This window comes from Anastrepha obliqua, chromosome 1 (assembly GCF_027943255.1).
Source record: "Anastrepha obliqua isolate idAnaObli1 chromosome 1, idAnaObli1_1.0, whole genome shotgun sequence".
Classification (NCBI taxonomy): domain Eukaryota; kingdom Metazoa; phylum Arthropoda; class Insecta; order Diptera; family Tephritidae; genus Anastrepha; species Anastrepha obliqua.
This window is the reverse complement of record NC_072892.1, coordinates 162,171,177-162,192,696: the sequence shown is the minus strand read 5'-3', so window position 1 is coordinate 162,192,696 and position 21,520 is coordinate 162,171,177. Positions and strand designations below refer to the sequence as shown.

At 37.7% G+C, this 21,520-nt stretch overlaps 1 protein-coding gene across 1 annotated transcript; it reads left to right on the top strand.

The window, feature by feature from the left end:
• Window positions 1-2,664: 2,664 nt before the first annotated feature.
• On the top strand, window positions 2,665-21,085 carry LOC129238170 (sodium channel protein Nach). Its single transcript, XM_054873207.1, has 11 exons — window positions 2,665-2,906; window positions 3,017-3,220; window positions 3,323-3,515; window positions 8,185-8,312; window positions 8,503-8,623; window positions 13,667-14,045; window positions 16,818-16,936; window positions 17,073-17,277; window positions 20,497-20,662; window positions 20,737-20,849; window positions 20,916-21,085. Exons 1-11 carry the CDS (start codon window positions 2,665-2,667, stop codon window positions 21,083-21,085), a joined length of 2,040 nt encoding a protein of 679 aa, XP_054729182.1.
• Window positions 21,086-21,520: the final 435 nt, after the last annotated feature.

Here is a 21,520-nt window from a genome sequence, read left to right as displayed (position 1 = left end):
CATTAAACGTTTGTACGAAAGGTTTTCGACTGGTGATGCTCTTTCTAATCCAAAGAGGCCAAATCAAAACCGACCAAGGCGTCCCCAAGGACATCCCAAAATCGCCGTTCTCAGCAGTTGGGCATTGCTCGGACCACTTTACAACGAATTATCTGCATTGATTTGCATTTATTCCTGTATAAGTTTCAATTGACGCAAAGATTGTTGCCTGCGGACAAGCCTCGTCGATTGGTATGGGCCCAAAGAGTCATTGAAATCCGTCGGGTCCGTCGAATATGGGCAACCCTGTATATTTGAAATGTTTTTTTGTTTTTTACATGAAAGTTTGTACAAAATTTCAAGTCGCATTTACTCAATAAGCCATGTAGTCTTCATAGTTGTCGAGTATAGCCTGGCATCTTCTTCATACTTTGAACCAGTTTTTCAGCGTAGCTTGTCGGCAAACAGGTCTAGATTTTGCGAACTTGACACACGAGTTGCTTTAAATCATGGACTGGCCTTTTGGCAAGATGCGGTTTCATAATTCCTCCGCCATTTTCTTGTTTTGTTGTTTCTTAATGTGTTTTTCTGAAAGCAGAGGTTTTGGTGATGTGGGACGGTAGGATATGTTCGCCTCCTTCAGTCGATGTTCGATGGTATTAATAATAATAAATAAAAATAAATAATTGGCGCGTACACCCTTTTTGGGTGTTTGGCCGAGCTCCTCGTCCTATTTGTGACGTGCGTCTTGATGTTGTCCCACAAATGGAGGGACCTACAGTTATAAGCCGACTCCGAACGGCAGATAATTTTATGAGGAGCTTTTTCATGACAGAAATACACTCGGAGGTTTGCCATTGTCTGCCGAGGGGCGACCGCTATTAGAAAAATGTTTTCTTAATTTTGGTGTTTTCACCGAGATTCGAACCGACGTTCTAACTGTGAATACGAATGGTAGTCGGCTACGGCGGCCGCTACCTGGTTAGCTAGTGCCAAATACTCGGAGTTGATTATTGTCCGGGGCCAGAAAATTCACGAAATCCAATACAAAGGCAGCGATTTATGAACGTTTGTGATCTTCGTATTTGCTTTCCAGAATTTGGCATTCGAATTGCGCCAGCTTGGTGTGAAGGCTGATATCAGTGCTGACTATTGCGTTAAGGTCTCCTATTACAAAGATGATATCGCTTCGAGGAAGAGTGTTGTAAACCGAATTCAGCTGGCTATAGAAGTCGTCTTTTTGCTCATCAGTCTCACTATCCACTGAATCGTAGCTCTGAATAATGGTGATGTTCCTCACACGCGCTCACATCAACCTGTTCGACACAGGGTTCTATGATATTAAGCTGCGTTTTGCATTCTAGGTTAAAAGAATGCCGACTCCCGACTCCTCATGCTTACGGTCTTGAGGTTTATCTGAATACAAAAAGACGGTGTGTCCGTTTGGGGAGATTTTCAATTTGGGAGGAAATTCACCTGCCCCAGTCTACCTAACTTCATTTAGACAGAGAATGTTCAACTGTATTGAAAACCTGTTCAGCCTGTTAAAATCTCCAGTTCATGTTGGTAGGTGTGTCAGCGTCTCTTAAGGTTTTCATATTCAAGAATCCTATCTTAGTCTTATTACGATAGCCGAAGGCCGTCAACGGTGGGTTTGACTTTGTTATCCGGGGCAGTGATGTTGATTCGTTAACGTGAAAATTTCAGACAAGTAGGTTGCTAGCTCGAGTGCTCTAGCTTAGTGATTGAAATATGTACTATCCTCTAATACCTAAACCTCTAAGCAGGTGATAGCTTGTTTTTGGTGCGCGGGTGATATTTTATTTCCTACTTACCTTGTATATCAACCGAGTTTTCCCCTATCCGCCACCAGTGGATGCGTCTGATGGGAGACAAGTAATCTCCATAGGGAGGTTCGATAGCTGCTTGGCTATTTGATAGGAAATTATGCGATACAAATCTGAATAGATTCTATACAAATTTGAATTGCTGCCATAAATAGCATACAGTATCTAACAAAAGACACGACATTCTTCTTGCTTTCAATTCAAATTGTCAATTAGCGCGCGGAATTATTGCCAATTAACTGTTTGAGCATGAAACAAATCGCATGCTCGTACATTGAACATTATAATCCCCCAACGCAGTGGTGGTATGAGTTTGGCCTGATTGCGACGCACACATTTCACGTCCCATCTTCAGTGGCTAAAAACGACTACCAATTGAGTCGATTTGTGAAGTTGATTGCTACGCTAAGCGCACCACCAATAAGCCATAATGCTGCGTAATTAGTTCAATACTCATACAAGCACGAACACACGCACACACACAAACACACACACACACACATACATATATGTATCTACATACAATCAGCGCATATTGACAACGAGCGACACCGAAACAATTAACCGAAGTTAATGCGCCAACTAGAACGACCCTAATTTACAGGTACAACACATCCCAAACTCTGCATATGCCGTTAGCTGTCCAAGGCCCCCCAGCCAATGCAGCAACCAGTCAGCTTAACGCAAAAGCGTTTGGCATTTAAAAGCAGCTGCAACTGTCAGTGATATCGCAGTTGGATCAAGTAATTGTTGCCGTTATTGGATACGGCGATTGAGTTCCTTTATTGGCAGCAGCGCAACCACGCTCTCAAAGTTACATAGGTAAAGTGACTCATCAATGGCACCATCACCAGCACCATTGCCACTGCATGCGCCACATGCCACGCGACAAGCGCAAGTCACAATAAATCCACCATTTGTGTTGGGACGCGCGCCTTGGTGGCGGACGACGGTACCTACACCGCGACGTCAGCGAAAGCGAAAAATCTCATTTGCCGCGGCATTGAAGGATTTCCTGCAAAATGTGTCATTCCATTGTTATGACAAATTAGTTGAGCCGCATCGGCGTTTTCACGAACGGTGAGTGTGTATGTGTGTGTAAGTGTATAGAATACAAAAACAAAACACTTTTACTATTGCCTGCCATGGCTGCTGGAGTGCGTATGTAATCAACAGTTTTTTACTTGCAGTTTCTTTTGGATTGTTTTCCACATCACCACGTTGAGCGTACTGGTTGTTTTTCTCCGCAGCACCTACTTTTTCGACGGAAACTTCCTAAGCACGACCATTTACGATCCATTGTTCCCAATACGCAAAGTGCATTTTCCTACTCTTTCAATTTGCTCACTAAATCGCATTTCCAATGCCTCGGCCACTAGATATGCCCAGAAATTGTAAGTTGATATTCAAATATATTTTTAAAATAGGCGACTAGCATAAATCTAAATATAAATATTTTCTTCGATGTTCTTTTCTTGACCAATTTTCTCTTTTAGACAAATGGTTGATCCACAAAAACGCGGGGTTAATTATTTTTACAATCACATACGCAAATTGAGTTATGCGTACACTAAAAAGGTCGATAACGATGGAAATTATGAGGATGCCTTGGAATTTCAGAACTTTTTGGATATCTACGATACCTTGGACACGGATGCGTCTTACAATACCAGAAGTCGCATGAGAGAGGTATGGAAAAAATATTAAGAGTTACGGATTGCTAAATATACATTCTGTTAAAAAATATCGGGAATTGTTCATTTAAAAAGCGAGCGTTATAGATATGTCTAAATTTTTTTTCCTGGAATGTTGTTACAACTCTCCACTATTGTGTCGCAGAGTTCGAGCGCGATCTGTCAATTGGCTTGTTTTTGGCATTTAATTATATCAGTCAACCGCAGGTGTGCTCTACGATTTTCACTGTGGATAAAAATATCGAAACAGAATTTGTCTTAAAGTTTGAGTTCTGAACGGGATTTCGTGCGCCGAATCATTGAAAACGTTGCAAAAAGCTTTTGGCGAGTGTGCTTTATCAAAAACTTGGGTCTACGAGTGGTGTAAGGCTTTTGCAGAGGGCCGGGAATTCGTGGAAGATTTGCCCCGATCTGGTTGCCCATCAACGTCTTCAACGGATTAAAACGTCGACAAATTAAAAAAAATGGTGCTCAAAAACCATCATTTAAGTTTGAGGAAGGTAGCTCGTGACCTTAACGTGTCTCACGAATCAATTCGCAATATTTTACACCATCAATTGGGCATGAGATGCGAGGCTGCTCGACTCATTCCAAGAGACTTAAGTTTCTTTCCAAAATTTCCTCGGAAGAAGGTGGCTGAAGACATGCTTGAGCCAGTGAATTCGGACCCGATGTTTGTCCAGCGCATCAGCGCATCATAGCAGGTGATGAGACGTGGGTATATGATTTTGACGTGCAAACCAGTCAACAGGCGGCTGCATGGCGCTATCCACGTGAGCCGAAACCCAAAAAACCACGTTAAAGTCGGTCAAAAGTGAAAGTCATGCTACTTTTTTGATTATCATGGTGTTGTGCACTCGGAAGCTCAGAATACATTCCAAATGGTTCTACGGTAAATAAAGACTATTATTTGGAAGTCATGCGACGTTTGAGAGAGAATGTGTGTAGGAAACGGCCCAATTTGTGAAAAGAAAACTCATGGGTCTTGCACCATGATAACGCATCGTCTCACAAGGCTGCTATTGTGAACACTTTTTTGTCCAAAAACTCGACAAATATCACCGAACAACCATCGAATTCACCGGATTTAGCTCCTGTGACTTTTCCTTCTTACCTTTTTCTAAAACTGAAATTACCACTCCGCGGGCGCCCCTTTGAATCGATAGAGTCCATTAAGGAGAATTCGCTGAAGGAACAGAAAAAGATCTCTTCAAACGCGTTTAAAAGGTTTGATGACTGGAATAATCGTTGGCTTCGAATGGAGCCAATTTTAAAGGCGATAAAATAAATTTTAATGATTAAACAATTATTTTGTATTTTATTGAACAATTTCCGGTACTTTTTTGACAGAATGTATATAAAAAAAATCTACTTTTGGGCCCACGGTGCTGGAAATGGTCGGTTTAGAGGGATTTAATTCATATTTTTAAGATCGTAAAATTACTGGAAAAATTAAAAAAAAAAATGTGGGTAATTTTTAAAAGTTTCATTTTTTTTTAATTTTGAAGTACTACGGAATTCTTAATAGGTATATATTAGAAAAAAATCGATTTTCGTGCCCATTTTTCCCTTGTATCGGGACAAACTAGCAAGTACAGCACTCAGACAACATTAAGTCCATTGTACTCCATTCGGGTTCCCTTTTCAATTTTCTTTAAATCTACCCGACTGAAGAAATCTGAGTTGATCTTGCAGTGCCAAGGAGCCAAGGTGGTCGTTTCTTAACACATGTGTTAAGAACCTCAGTGTTAAAGACCTGAAGCTTGATTCGAGTGAAGGTCGAGCAGATGCACAGAAAGCGGTTCGCCATCTCATTCTCCTCTCCACATGCTGGGCAAAGTGCACTGTCTGAGATGCCCACCTTTTCCATGTGCTTTGTCCGTCATCAGTCCAACCAGCCTCCTACAGTGACCAGGCTCCTCTGCTTAGTGACAGGAAAACTGCGACAAGCGGTTGGACATGACAGGTAATATCAGTTTCGTCCATCTGCAGTCTCTCTCAGCCTGCCAAGCTTGCTTATGGGTTGAAGTAACCTGTTTGCTAACCATGGCTTTGCTAACCTTACTTTGAGCTGTTAAGACGCGTTCCCCATAGTCGGTTTTTGACACGATCAAACAGAAAAAAATTGCACAGTGCCATATCAGTTGAATTCGACGGCTGTTGAGTGGTTGAATTGGCGAATTGCCTGATCTACTAACAAAAAAAGTGTACTCGTATAGTACCGTTGGTGGTGTTTTTGATTGATTCATTCGGAGCTTTCCATGCACTCGCCTGATGTCTGAATTGGGTGTCGTATTGATAAATGTACGTCTCGTCTCCAGCAATGATGCGTTTGATGAATGTTGTGTCGGATTGTCGGATGTTGTGTTTTTTTTGCATGAAATTCATATCTTTTGGGACCAATTTAAAAGGCAACACGGTGTAAACCCAAATCATTAAGGGTCCCGGTGGTCTAGAGTTCGAAAATTTAGGGTATTTTGGATTTGTTTTTACAATAAAAAATGAAAAACAATAATTAAATTTTTTAGGGTTTCTTTTACATACAAAAATGAAACATATTTTTTTTTTAATTTTAATCATTTTAAAAATTACGCTGAAGTTGGCCCTTCCGAAGAATTGGGTCTGGACGGTGTTGTCCATTTTGGCTCTTGTATAATATTTATCTGAAGCACAAAAACCAAAAAAATTATTAATCAATATGACTGTAGCTATGTCCCGTACTGGAATAAAAAAAAAATTTGACAAAATTGCGCGATTTTGAGTTTGACACTCTAAAAATCGGGGCTTTTTTTTAGTTTTTTAATCAAAAAATACGAAATAATTGAAATAATAATATGATTCTAGTACGGACGATAGCATTGGTTGTGAACAACTTATTAAAATTCCAGACGATTCAGTTGAATAGTTTTTTTTGACAACACCAGGCCGAAAAAAGTCGTTTCGAAATAAATGAGATTAAAGTTTGAGGTAAAGGAGCGCGCGGACCGCTCTCTACCTAGGTAATGGGCCGTAGAAGTTATAATACTGGGAATTTCCGCATGCAATTTCCACAGTATATTCTTAATACACTATACTTTCGAAATATCGAAAAAACAAAAAATCGATTTGTTTTAATTTCTAGACGTCCGGGTCCCCTTAAGGGGGGGGGGTAGGGTTTAGCGCTAAAAAAAAAACATTTTTTTTTTTTTGAATTTTTTACAGAAATATGGCTTAAGATACTTTAATAAAATCAGTTGCATGTTATTGTACATCTTTTCAATAAGTTTTTAAAAAATATTAATAATAAAATATTGACAAATAAGCCCATGACAGAGTTTTTTTGGAGATATGTTTTTCGAGAGGTGCTCTGCGGTGCCAATCGGCATTCGTCGTAGAATCATCTGAAACTAAAAAAGTCGAATTTTTCAGTTAAAGTATGACGTAGTGCTCCCCCCTACATTAATAAAATTTTTTTTTTTCATTTTTGTAGTTTTGTTTGCAAAACAACGAAAAACGAGCATTTTTGGCGAAAAATTTCGCCATATTTGTAAGTGAAAAACAACCTTAAAAAAAAAAAGGAAAACAAACAGTGTAGGGGGGAGGTATTTTTGATTTAGAAAACGTGTGCCAAATTTGAAAAGAATCGGTTGAATAGTTTCGGAGTTGTGATTGGCACCGACTTTTAAGAAGTCGTTTCGGGAAAAACGCGTTTGAAAAAATGACTCTGAGAAATTATCGATGCTCCGCATTCGAGGTAGAGTGCCTACAAAGGCTATAACTTTGAGAGTTCTGCTCCGATCCACTTAAAATTTTGACACAACATTCTTGGAATGATTTACTATAAGATGAGTGAAGAAAAAAAATTTCGATTTTGTGACCCTACCCCCCCCTTAACTACAATGCCCTGAACGGATCCATAAGTAATGTTCAAGTCCTCTGCCAGCTCTTTGAAGGTTAATTTGCGATTATTGGTCAACTTTTCATTCACTTTATTGATGTTTTCATCAGTTTTCGACGTCGACCACCTGCCGTTCGTTATCCTCTAATAGACTTTCGATCTCTTTTAAAGCGTTTGTGCCACACGTAAATGGCTGTTTTTTTTTCAGAGAATCATTACTGAAACCGTTTCCATCATTTCTAAGGTTTTCAAAAATTGAATTTTGTAATATGTTGCTAAAAGTAGCAGCTGGTTTTGAATATTTTCAATCTCAATGAAAAATACCTCGGCAGGAATGAATTTTCTTCAAACGAATTGGCAAAAAATATTTAATATATATGTATTTATGACTGTTTTTTCAAGGTTTCTTAGTTTCATGTTTGGTGTCGTTATTAAAAAATGTTGCTTAAAAAATTTTGTCTATCTTGCTTATTGAAATCAGATAAGTACGAAGGGCAAAAAAAAAAAAAGAAGATCGAAGTACTGAATATTTATTAGCACACTTAATAGAACTGTTCTATATTGAAAAAGGAAATCTACTTATATTGTATTATATTAAAATCGATTGATATTTAGGGCACCGCAAAAATGATTTTATTAGCAAATTCGATATAAAATTACTAAAATATTATATTCGTTATTCGACTTTTGACCACCCTAATTTATCCACATATGTACGAAGTATGAAGTATTTGCTTCCGGCATCAAAAATATGTTTATTTAGCTGGTTTTTTTCTTCACCCTTCAGTTAACCCCAAGATGCAAGGATATTTTAGTACATTGCCGTTTGGCTGGCGAGAATTTCGATTGTCAAACGAAATTTCAAGAAACTTTGACTGAGGATGGTTTTTGCTGCACCTTCAATGCAGACGGCTCGTAAGTATGCGCCTATTGCAGTAAGCAGCTTTCTAATGGCATTTTCACAAAATTTACTTAATTATGGCTAAAATTGCCTTAATTAATTAAATTAAATTTCATAAAATCTTATTTTATATTTACCCATTTTTACAAATTTATATGCACGTGTGTAAAGCCCTTGTAACGCTTTTGTCTCATTTCTGTTTAGATATGCCAAGTCGCGTCCTGTGAGGCTTAGTTTTCTCAAGCAAACCAAAGGCCTCGAGCTTTTATTAAAAGATTCAAACAACGATGAGTTTTTTAAGCAATCGCTTTCTGCGGGCTTCGTGGTAAGTATGAAAGCCACAAGACTTCTAACTATGCAAGTTAAAGGGTGTTTCAAGAGACGCGCCTAGAGGTTGTTATAAAATAGGCTTGTAAAAATTTGGATTCCTTCAGGTTTCACTATTTTTATTCAAAATACGGCTCTTAACAATTATTTGTGAAAAATGCCATAATTTAAATGTCCAACCTGAAGAGGTCTAAAGGAAAATCTGCTAAACAGTCCATTCATTAACACTTAGTTGTTAAAAACGTCGGGATATCGAGATATGAAGGTTGTTCAGCAATTCTTTGTATGCAATATATCAGCAATATTCTGAAGAGAATCTTCAGCTTTTGGGCTGTCAGTATTTTTTTATCATCGACAGAACGAGTTTCTTCAAATTTTTTCACCAAACTTTGAATTGCCCATTCATTCGGGTGATTATTTCCACATAATCACGAATTTTGCGATAAGTTGTTCTTAAAGTTGGTGCATTTCCATAATAAGTTTCAATTAACTTAATGCGTTGTTCCATTATGTAAAATTGTACGTCTGTCTACTTGACAAATGCCAAAGAAAACATAGACAAAGGTACCGTCAAGGAATTATTCACTACTGACATCTAGGCGCCACTTTTGAAAGACTCTTTGTTATGTGGTGTAAAAGAAAGGTAACCAAGCAATAAGGGGCTATTCATGTATTTCTTTCTTTTACTTTTACTTGAGCTCTAAAAAATTGCGCTGATTAAATATTAAGACTAGCAAAACTTGCCTGACTTTTTGAACCAAGAAACAGACCACAAAATTCCGTAACTTAGTTAAGTTACTTAGTAAAGTTCAAGTAACTTAGTAAAGAAAATTAGCTTTATTAAAGTTATAGTTAAACTGCGAATTTGGCCCTCAGATTCTACTTACTGATACTTACTTACTGATACTTTGCTTTTGTTTGTAGGCCACTTTATAGGAATCTAATACCTTAAGCTCAACTGACTATAACTCAGAGATAAATAAAAATTTCTTCACGTATTGAAATAAAGATAGAAAGTAGATAAATAATTGCACTTTTAGATACTGGTACGAGGGGTGCCTTTTATATTTCGGGATTAGAGAACAAAAACAAATTTTAATCATCGAAAATCACTTTATTGTTTTTAAAAATATTCTCCATGAAGATCTATACACTTTTGCATGCGTTTGAACCAATTGTCGAAGCACTTTTGCCACTCTGAATGAGGTACCTCCCAAACATGCATTCTGAATGCCGCAACCGCTTCTTCAGGTGTTGAAAAACGTTGACCTCTCAGTTTGTTTTTTACGTACGGGAATAAAAGAAGTCAGGACTATACGGCGGATGACCCATTAATTCGATGTTTTGGGTGTTCAAAAATGCAGTTGTTTGAGCCGATGTGTGAGAGCTCGCATTGTCCTGGTGAAGAGTGATCCGTCTTTGGCGATTGGTTTTCGTAATTTCTTGGAAGACAACTGGCAAACAAATGGTTGTGTACCACTCAGAATTTACTGTTCTGCGTTGTTCTAGTGGTACGGTTGCGACATGTCCAGTTTTTCCGAAAAAACAGGCGAGCATTTGCTTGGAAGTGCTTCGTGCGCGATCAACTTTTGTTGGATTTGGCTTATCTTGAAACACCCATACAGTCGACTGCTGTTTACTTTCGGGCTCATACGCGTAAATCCATGATTCATCACCTGTCATTTATTGAGCATTTCCTTCGACCAATCGACACGAGCCTTTTTTTGAGCGATTGACAAATTGTGTGGGATCCAACGCAAACAAATTTTTTTGACAGTCAAATGTTTATGCAATATTGAATTTATGCTGGTCCCACTAATGCGTAAGATTGTCTCAATCTCACGATAGGTCACATTACGATCTTGCAATATCAGTTCGCGCACAGCATCAATGGTTTTCGGAACAACAACTGATTTTGGACGACCTTCACGAAATTCGTCTTGGAGTGAACTACGACCACGATTGAATTCACCATACCATTGATAAACACTGGTCCTTGATGGAGCTTCATCGCCAAAAAATGAATTAAGTTCATCCATGCAATGTTGTTGAGTTAATCCACGTCGAAAGTTGTAAAAAATAATCGCACGAAAATGTTCACGATTTAATTCCATTTTTGGACCGAGATGAATCTTTTAAGTTACTGTAAACCACACAAATAGCGCTGGTATTTCAAAACGTTCTGAGTACGTAAAAGCCAAAAAATGTCAAACTTTGCGATACAGCTGTCAGTTGCCAGATTGCAACACCAGGGTTGCCAAATCCTGCCAAATAAAAGGCACCCCTCGTACGACATTTATAGAAAAAATCTCATGGCAAGTTTAACCGAAGCACTTACTTTTCCGGGTGCGCCAATTGAAGGCATGTCTTTTTAAGCGAACCCACTCTGTCATTGCTTAATATTTTTTTAGTAAATTTGCTTATTAAAAATAAACTATTTTATAGTTTGCGATCAATTTTAGTCCCTTTTCGAAGGCACCTTACCATGGTAGCTTGGGGAATAGTTGTTCACACTTTCATCAGAGAGCGCCTAAGAGGTTATATATACAGTTATAAGTTTTATTATAAGTTAAGTCCGTTGTAGATATGAAATTAAAATACTTTTGCAAATGAAGTCAGCTTCATTTAGTCATGTAAATATTAAAAAAAAAATGTATTTTAATTTTCATTCGAAATGGTCACCATTTGCTTTTACACAAACCTTCAAACGATTGGGCTATTTAGCTATTGCAGCACGCACGTCTTCCATGGATATTGCGTCGCTGTTTGCATCAAAGATTGTTTGAGACTCTCCAATTCCTGTCAGGCCTTCGACAGGCGATGTACTCCAATTCCGACCACAAACTGTAGACCAATGGATTCAGATCTGAACTTCCAGACGGCCAATCTCCTGTGGCTATGAGCCCGGGAATATTGGTTTTTAGCCACTGTTGGATGGTTTTTGCCTTATGGGCTGAGGCGGAATCTTGTTGGAAGATCCAACGCTCTCCATGGAAGAGAGTACTGTTCAATTGCTTCACCACACCTTCTAAGACATCCTCCTGGTACAATTTCGCTTCGGTCTTAACCTCTTTTTGGTTGGATGGTGGCCACACCAAAGCCTTGGAACAATATTTTTTGCGTCTTAAGAAGTTTTAGCACAGATTTTGTCATTTTGCTTATTAAAAACTTCTTTAACAATGAAATTTTTCTCATCTGTGAAAATAATATTTTCATGGCCGTTGAGCGCGTGCCACCGGAGAAGCTGCTTGCATCTGTCGAGTCAAATTTTGTCAAAAGATTACCAGTTGAGCAAGGGAAGGTTTTCACGTGGAGATCATCTCTAATTTGTCGTAATATGGATCTGGTCGACACGATTTCCCTGGACATGATTTTCTGCTTTCTACGAGGATTTCTGCGAATTCTTTCTTGAACGACTTTTAAGGCCGCTTCGAACCACACGAGGACGACCATTTCTTTTTCTGTCTGTCACTTCAGACGCGATTGATCGAGCGGTACACAAAAGTTCTCGAAATATTAAGTTTTTTTCAGCAATTCGTAATTAATCAATGCAATCACTACAATGCGATTTTCCTTAGCTCCCCACTTCAATTGTTAACAAGCGAAATTTGTCACGAAACTGTGTATATTTTACGATTAGACAATGCATACGAACAAAAGCTTCTTTCCGTATGCATTGTAAAATTTGTCACAGAATTGATGGCAAAAATTTGGTCGAAAACCGAAAAAACAGAAATAAAATTGGATGATTAATTTTGCGCCACTTTGTGGTATTGGATTTCGTAAAAAAGTTGGTAAAAAAATTGGATTATTAATTTTGCGCCACTTTGTGGTATTGAATTTATTTTACTGAATTTAGTAAAAAGTTGGTAAAAAAGAAAAAAAAAAATGGATGATTAATTTTGCCCCACTTTGTGGTATTGAATTTATTTTATTGAATTTAGAAAAAACGTTGATAAAAAAATGGATGATTAATTTTGCGCCACTTTGTGTTATTGAATGTTTTTTATTGAATTTACTAAAAAGTTGTTAAAAAATTGTTGATTAATTTTGCGCCACTTTGTGTTATTGAATGTTTTTTTATTGAATTTAGTAAAAAGTTGTTAAAAAAGAGGTTGTCTGTAAAGTCGGTTTACTGAGGATAGTTTAACATGATAACGTCATAAGAAAATACTGATTGAATGGTTGCATTTTTCAGAAGAAAATTTTAATTTTATTTGTTTGAAAGATATTTTGTATGGATATAGAGAATGAGTTAACATTAACATAACATAATATACTTTAACATAACATAACATAACATAACATAACATAACATAACATAACATAACACAACATAACATAACATAACTTAACATAACATAACATGACACAACATAACATAACACAACATAACATAACATAACATAACATAACACAACATAACATAACATAACATAACATAACATAACATAACATAACATAACATAACATAACATAACATAACATAACATAACATAACATAACATAACATAACATAACATAACATAACATAACATAACATAACATAACATAACATAACATAACATAACATAACATAACATAACATAACATAACATAACATAACATAACATAACATAACATAACATAACATAACATAACATAACATAACATAACATAACATAACATAACATAACATAACATAACATAACATAACATAACATAACATAACATAACATAACATAACATAACATAACATAACATAACATAACATAATATAACATAACATAACATAACATAACATAACATAACATAACATAACATAACATAACATAACATAACATAACATAACATAACATAACATAACATAACATAACATAACATAACATAACATAACATAACATAACATAACACTGCACTGAAATGGGCTCAGAATGAATTGAAAACTGAAAAGCTAGTCATATATAGCGACAGTCGCTCTTGTTTGGAAGCTATCCAAAATCGGAGCAACCCCAATACTTTAATTGCATCAATTCATCAGCACCTGTACCTTCTTCGCCAGCGACACAGAATTGACTTTTACTGGGTCAAATCGCACATCGGTATTGAAGGAAACGAGCGTGCAGATGAACAGGCAAAAGAAGCAGCAAATCAAGGAGTCGATCCAGTATATACTGCATTTCCCTTAAGCTATGCTATACGGCAAATACGTTCTCAAATATTCGAGTCATGGCAGCAGGAGTATGCCGACGATACCACTGGCTCCATTACAAAGATTTTCTTTCCAATTCTTGAAGATGCGCAACTATACCGACAACTCTTTGGGATATCATTTGAATTGACACAGCTCTTTACTGGCCATGGTTTCAACAAGGCATACTTAAAGCGATTCAAAATCATTGACGAAGACTGGTGCCCGTGTGACCAACTCACTGTGCAGAGTATGCATCATCTTTTGCACGACTGCCCACGCTTTCACAGTGCACGACAGAGACACGAAACATTCTGTGCACAATATGATATTCCAGCATTCAACATAAAACAAATTTCAAAATATCCTAGTTTGATAACATCATTTAATGAATTTGTCAAAAAAATAATTGATAATTTAAAAAACTTCAATGCTTCAAACATTCCTACCTAATGTCTTAATCATAATAGTAATATAGTAGAATAACCATCTAACTGCTTGTATCCAATCGCAGGCATTTTATTTCAGTTAGTTTTGTTAAACTATAAAATATTTATGTAATTGAAAATACTTGTAATCTATCTGAATGTTATACTGCACATATGTATGAAAATATTTGCTCTAGAAAACAAACTAATTGAAATAATAAATTACTCGAAACGCAGTAAGCGCGTAGAGCCCAAGGAAAAAAACATAACAGAACATAACATAACATAACATAACATAACATAACATAACATAACATAACATAACATAACATAACATAACATAACATAACATAACATAACATAACATAACATAACATAACATAACATAACATAACATAACATAACATAACATAACATAACATAACATAACATAACATAACATAACATAACATAACATAACATAACATAACATAACATAACATATCATAAAGCATTCACCAACAGCTTTCATTTGATACCCATATTGTACATACACGTCCGAAGGTTACCCGGGTCCACGTTTTGACCTATATCTCGAGACCTTATCTACCAATAGGTATTCAAACTATACGGAAATCATCTTCAATACCTATTTAACAATGTGTGTAAGTTTGGTTTAATTCGGTTCAAAGACACGGCGGGTCCACGTTTTGGCATATATTTCGAGACCCTAGTCATCAATAGGTATGAAAATTACCCCGTATTAAAGCACTTATCAACAGCTTTCATTTGATATCCATATTGTACAAACACATTCTGGGGTCCACGTTTTGGTCTCTATCTCGAGATCCTAGTCACGGAGCGGATGGAAATACTGTGAACTAAAGCATTCACCAACAGCTTCCATTTGATACCCATATCGTACATACACGTCCGAAGGTTACCCGGGTCCACGTTTTGACCTATATCTCGAGACCCCAGTCACGGAGCGGCATGAAAAATACTCTGTACTAAAGCATTCACCAACAGCTTCAATTTGATATCCATATTGTACAAACACATTCTAGGGTCCACGTTTTGGTCTCTATCTCGAGACCCTAGTCACGAAGCGGCATAAAAAGTGCTCTGGACTAAAGCATTCACCAACAGCTTCCATTTGATACCCATATTGTACATACACATCCGAAGGTTACCCGGGTCCACGTTTTGACCTATATCTCGAGCCCTATTTCCAAAATAAAATATAATCCATGTTACTCGTGGATGATGTAGCTTTCGAACGGTGAAAGAATTTTTAAAATCGGTCCAGTAGTTTTTGAGCCTATTCATTCCAAACAAACAAAGTTTTCCTCTTTATAATATTAGTATAGAAAAAAATTAATAATAATGACAGTAAAACAACAGGTATTATTAACAAACTTGGTTTTATTTTAAATTCTTCAAGTGAACCAAATTATTAATAATCAATAAGAAGGCATATGCAAATACAAATACGTGAATTTATATATGTACATATGCGCATATATATACACATATACGCTCACTTAAGTAAGAGAGAGCAAGATGTCGAACGTTGCCGTTCGTTTGCTTTGTCGTTCGCTCCGCGCTTTCGCTTGCAGTTCATTCAAGGTAACAGCAATGAGCAAGGTAACGGCAATGAGCAAGGTAACTACATATGAGCAAGGTAACACTAATGAGCAAGGTAACACTAAAGAGCAAGGTAACACTAATGAGCAAGGTAACTACATATGAGCAAGGTAACACTAATATGAGCAAGGTAACACTAATGAGCAAGGTAACGACACATTTTTTCGTGCGTGCAGCCTGTTAAATCGAATTATAAGACGTTATCACGTCAAAAAAATTGGATGATTCATTTTGCGCCACCTTGTGGTATTGAATGTAGAAAAGTGGGTAAAAAAAAATTAAAAATTGGATTATTAATTTTGCGCCATTACTGAATTTTCTAAATCTTCTTTTAGTTGATTCCCATAAAGACACGTAGGTTAATTGATATTTTTAATTGTTTCATAGAAAAACTAGAAAAGTTAATTGCAGTTACTTTTAATTTACATTTTTTTTATTAATTGCAATTAATTTGAATTAATGCAACTACTTCTTACTACTAAATTATTCTTAGTCGATTGAAAAATTACTTGATTAACGTCCAATAGTGGTCGCCCTCCAACTGGTTTTTTCGCCTTGCAAAACGAATGACTTCGGCATATCTGTCGGCTCAGAGCCGAGTAACGGTCTGCTAGGTAGTACGAGTGAGTATACCTCTAAAAATCTTTTCACCATGCATTGGCACTGCTTGCGAAGGGGAAATCGCTCCTCTTATAATGCTTTATGTGTGGAAAGTCTCAACTCATCTCACAAACTATTGAATAGCAGCTGATTTGCGTCGCAAAATCATCAATAGGATTTATTTATTGTTCGGAATACGATAGTCCTGGTAGTTTATGCGATTACATTACATTAAGCTGTAATATTATTTATATTTTAATAAATAATAATAATAATTTATCTTTTTTAAAATCTTCCTAATTTCTCTTTTTTTTTCTTGCTTGTTTTTTTATGAAAGTTTTATGTATATTCTTACGGTAATTATGCAGAAGTTTCCAGTGGTGCGGTAACCGAACGTTTGGTAGAAACTGGTATGCAAACATACGTATCTATAGTGCCGAGTATTATGGAAACTGTCAACGAAGCACGCATACTGCCGCCATCTGTGGTAAGTGCCCTAAAAAGAGATTAACATAATCCTGCAGACGCATTGCTTTAATTGCTGCAAAAGTTGAATTCAAGCACTTCTCGCTCACTACTCACCACTCTTCCGTTGTTTTACTCTCTTTTCTTCTTCTCTTTAGCGTAAATGTTATTTTGCGGATGAGCAACCTCGTGTCTATGGCAAAAAATACAGTTTCAATAATTGCATTACACGTTGCCGTATGCACAGCATGTTGGTGTTGTGCAATTGCTTGATTTTCACGTACCCCGAAAATTTGTTAGACGTAGGCACGGATTTTGTTTACTGTACGCTGCGGCACAAGACATGTTTGGAACGATATTACTGTGAGTTGCTAAAGAAGACGAATGGATTTATTATTTATTATCGTTTATTGAGTCGAGTAAAAAGTTTTGAAATTTCTTACGCTTTGAAGAACTTAACATAGTAGAGACTAGTCGATTTAGATTAAATTTGTAGCACTTTGTGCGACGAGTTTTCCTTTTAAGTAGTCCTCGTCTCTATTGCAGAAAAAAATATGGACGAGTTTCCCCATATCTCTCTTGAGGTAAATTTTTACCATCAAAAAAGTTTTAAAATATTACAAAAAGTGATGACTAGATTTAAATCCGGAAAAAACATATCTGATACTGTTTAGCAGGAAACATAAAACAGCTGGTCTTAAACGAATATTTCTAGGGAAACCACTTAGAGTAACAGAAAGGGCAATATATCTACGACTTAGATAGGAAGCTAAATTGAGGGCTTCCAGTCGCAGACAGAATACGCAAAGCTATGACGGTGTTGTACTCCTGTGGAAGACTAAATGGGAAGAAATAGGGATTGGAACCCAGAATGATTCATTGGCTCTACCCAGCAGTGGTTAGGCCAATTCTCTACTATGGCATTGTAATATGGTGGAATGTCCTTGAGAAGGGTGTGAACATCAAAAAACTTGACAAGGTTCAAAGACTAGCATCAGTTCTTATAAACGGTGTGATATTAACCACACAAGCGAAAGCGTTATATGCAACATTAAATTTCCTTCTCGTAGATCTGCATGCAAGACATATCGCACGCAGTGCGGCAATAAGGCTGAACACTCTAAGTAAGTAAGTAAGCTTCCCGGACTGGTGGACTATGCACGCCCACTTACACTTATCATTATAACGTTCACCACCCTCCTACCCTCAAGGTAAAAGTGGGAACGGGACGATGTAGGACAGGGCGAGTCTATCCATGTATACACAGATGGCGCAAAGCTCGAGGGCAGGGAGGGCAGAGGTGTACACCCTGAACATCTGAGGATCTTCGTCAGTTTTCAGCTACCCAACTACGGTAGTGTCTTTCAGGCTGAACTGATGGCAATAACGAAAGCCGCGATACTGGTACAGTGTGATGCGATACCTGAAAATGATATCACCAGTCGGCGATAAAATCCCTCAAAAAACAGTAGATAACCTCCAAGGTAGCCATGAAATGCCGCACGTCTCTTAACGAGATGCCTGAGTCATTTCACCTTAACGTAACAGGGGTTCCTGGCCATTGCGACTTTGAGGATAACTGCAGAGCCGACGAACTAGCGACACTCGGCACCAAATTGACCGATGAGTACATTGACAATGACATAGGGATACCCTCACAAATGTGCAAGCTTCTTATCCTTGAAAAATTGTAAGAACAGCGAACGCAAGATGGGTTAATGAAACTACCGGTAGAATCGCCTGACAATTATAGCCGCATATCAATGCTAAACGCACAGGACCTCTGCTAAGCCAAAATAAGCACAGCCTTAGCACACTGACTTAAGTCATAACGGGGCACTGCCTAATAGGTTGACACGCCTAAAAGATGAGTGTGCAATCACGTGACTTCTGCCGAAGCTGTCTACATGATGAAGTTGAAGAGATGATCTCGCACCTACTGCATCATTGTCCTGCTCTATCCAGTCGTAGATAGACAATTGTTTTATTAGTTGGAAGATCTCAGTTCAGCAGAAATTAGAGATATTCTAAAACTTTCGAAAAGTACACACACTTTTTAGGAGAGATAAGGACAAGCTCCACACGTGGCATCACAATTAGCTGTGAGCCTGCAGGTGTCACACAGGACAATCGCTTCAACCTAATCTAACCTACAAAATGTGATAATCGCTTGGTGTCACGTCTGGACTTTACGGCGTAGGCGATAGAACCTCTTATCGAAGCTCTTGGAGCTTCTGATGCGCCTTGCTAAACCAAGCTTCCCTACTTTTCTCCAAAACAGGCCGCTTTTGGTGTTTCGCTTGCAGCAATGTGATCAATTGTTGACAATAGCGGTCCGAATTTTGTTTTTGATCTGATCGGTGTAGCTCTCAGTAGCTGATTCCCTTCTAATCCCACCAAACATAAGAAAAACTTGCTTGTTCGTTAATCCGAACTTAGCGCTCATTTGGACCAGCTCACCGCGATTTGATGACAATATTTTTTGAACTATATTCTCACATGTGACCTTGGTTTCATTGCCAGTTACTAACCATTTCAAAAAACCGCAGTTTTCAATTCGTTGCAAATGGTCTTCTGAGTAAATTTTTGTGGTAACCACACATCGAGCTTCCTTATTTAATTGATTCCAAATGCTTTTTAGACTTCATTTCCTTCTTCGTCTTCTTGATTGGCACTATAACCGCTTAAGCGATTTTGGCCGAGCTTAACAAGGCGTTGGCAATACCAAGTGAAGCCATGTCCTTAGCCACCTGATCTTTCCTCTTCTTCTGCTACCACCAGCTGGTACCACATCGTATACTTTCATAGCCGGAGCGTTTGTATCCATTCGGACGACATGACCCAGCCAACGTAGCCGCTGGATCTTTATTCGCTGCACTATGTCTATGTCGTCGTAAAGCTCATACAACTCATCGTTCCATCACCTGCGATATTCGCCGTTGCCAACGTGCAAAGGGCCAAAAATCTTGCGCAGAATCTTTCTCTCAAACACTCCAAGGGACGCTTCATCGGATGTTGTCATCGTCCCCGCTTCTGCGCCATACGTTAGGACGGTTATGATGAGAGCCTTGTAGAGTGTTAGATTTGTTCGTCGAGAGAGTCCAAAGTAGTACAACTTGTTGGCAAGAGAGATTCTATGTTGGATTTCAAGGCTGACATTATTATCGGTTCTAGCGACGGTTCCTAAATCTTCATTTCTTGGGCAATGAAATAAAGCTTTACGGTACGGCTCTACTGGATTACTTCCACATGAGCGTGTTTCATCTTCAAAACAAACATTTTATTGCTCTCTATACTCTGTTGAGTTTTTAAACTGCAAACGTTTTTCGCTCCAACTTTTTACCTTGGTTATAATGGTATTGGAGAATGTATGGATTTTCCTCGGTGTAACACACAAACTGTTAAAAAACGTGCTTTGAAGCGAGATGCCATTTTAAATCGCCGATTAGTATGTGAGATGTGGCTCACCATCGGCATCCAAAGGAATAAGATCAGAACTTTTTACCTCATCAATGTATCACCAATACTTTTAAATATTATTTATTTTTTCCATTTTTTCCAATATTTACGCTTTACTCTCAGTCAAATGGTCCAATGTCATAACTGAACGCGCGAATATTCCTGGTCTTGAACGAGAAATGGAGGATTCCTTATATTGCCCTCAGTGTTTGCCGCTCTGCTCATCGGTGCGTTACGCCGTTGAACTCAGTGCTTTGCCATTGAATCCATATAACATTGAAGCATTTCCGTAAGTAAAAGAGTTACCGTGGAATGTCGCACTTGTTTCAACTTTTTTTCTTCTTTGTTTTTTTTGTTTTGCAGCCAAATCGGCCTGTCGAATATTACAAATTTTGCAGTGACTCAAGTTTACTTTGGCACCTCGCATATTCAATACTTCAGGCGCATACTTACAGACGACTGGGTTGAATCTCTCAGTGAGTTGGTGAATTTCGGAACTGAAGCAGCATTTCCTATTAAAATGTGTTTAATTTTTTTCAAAGGTTTTATTGGCAACTTGGTGAGCATCGTTACTGGCATTTCCTTGGTTGGCATTTGTGAGGTTTTCTATTTTTTTGGCCATCAACTGATTATGGGTTTTAAAAGTGAAATGGCGTCCGATAGAAAAGGTAAAAAGGGCAAACAGAAAACACCTTTGCTAATATTGCCATGAATTTCTTATATTCTTACACCAGATTTTAATAAAATTTATATTCACCTTACTCCGCTTATCACCCAAATTGTTAAAGAGTTTTTAATGCAAATAAAATGTTTTTGAATTATTGGACAAATATTATTTATACTCCGTACTGAAATTTGATTTTTCAGCGCCGTATAAAGGAAATAAAAGGTTAAGAAACTGCAGGAGTTAAATGGGTTTGAGCGTCAATACTTTCCCTTTCCCAACTGGAAAGTATGTTTCTAATAGTGGGTGCCCGATGCATAGATTAGATTAGATTAGAACCGTATCAGACGAAGCAATTTGTGCCTTTGCAGGAAGGCCTTCTTTTCATCTGATGGGCAGAGGAAAGAAGCCGACTGTACATTACGCGGGGGCTTGGCCTACATTGGATGGTAGCAGCGTTCAGAGCTGTCTAAAAACGGGCGC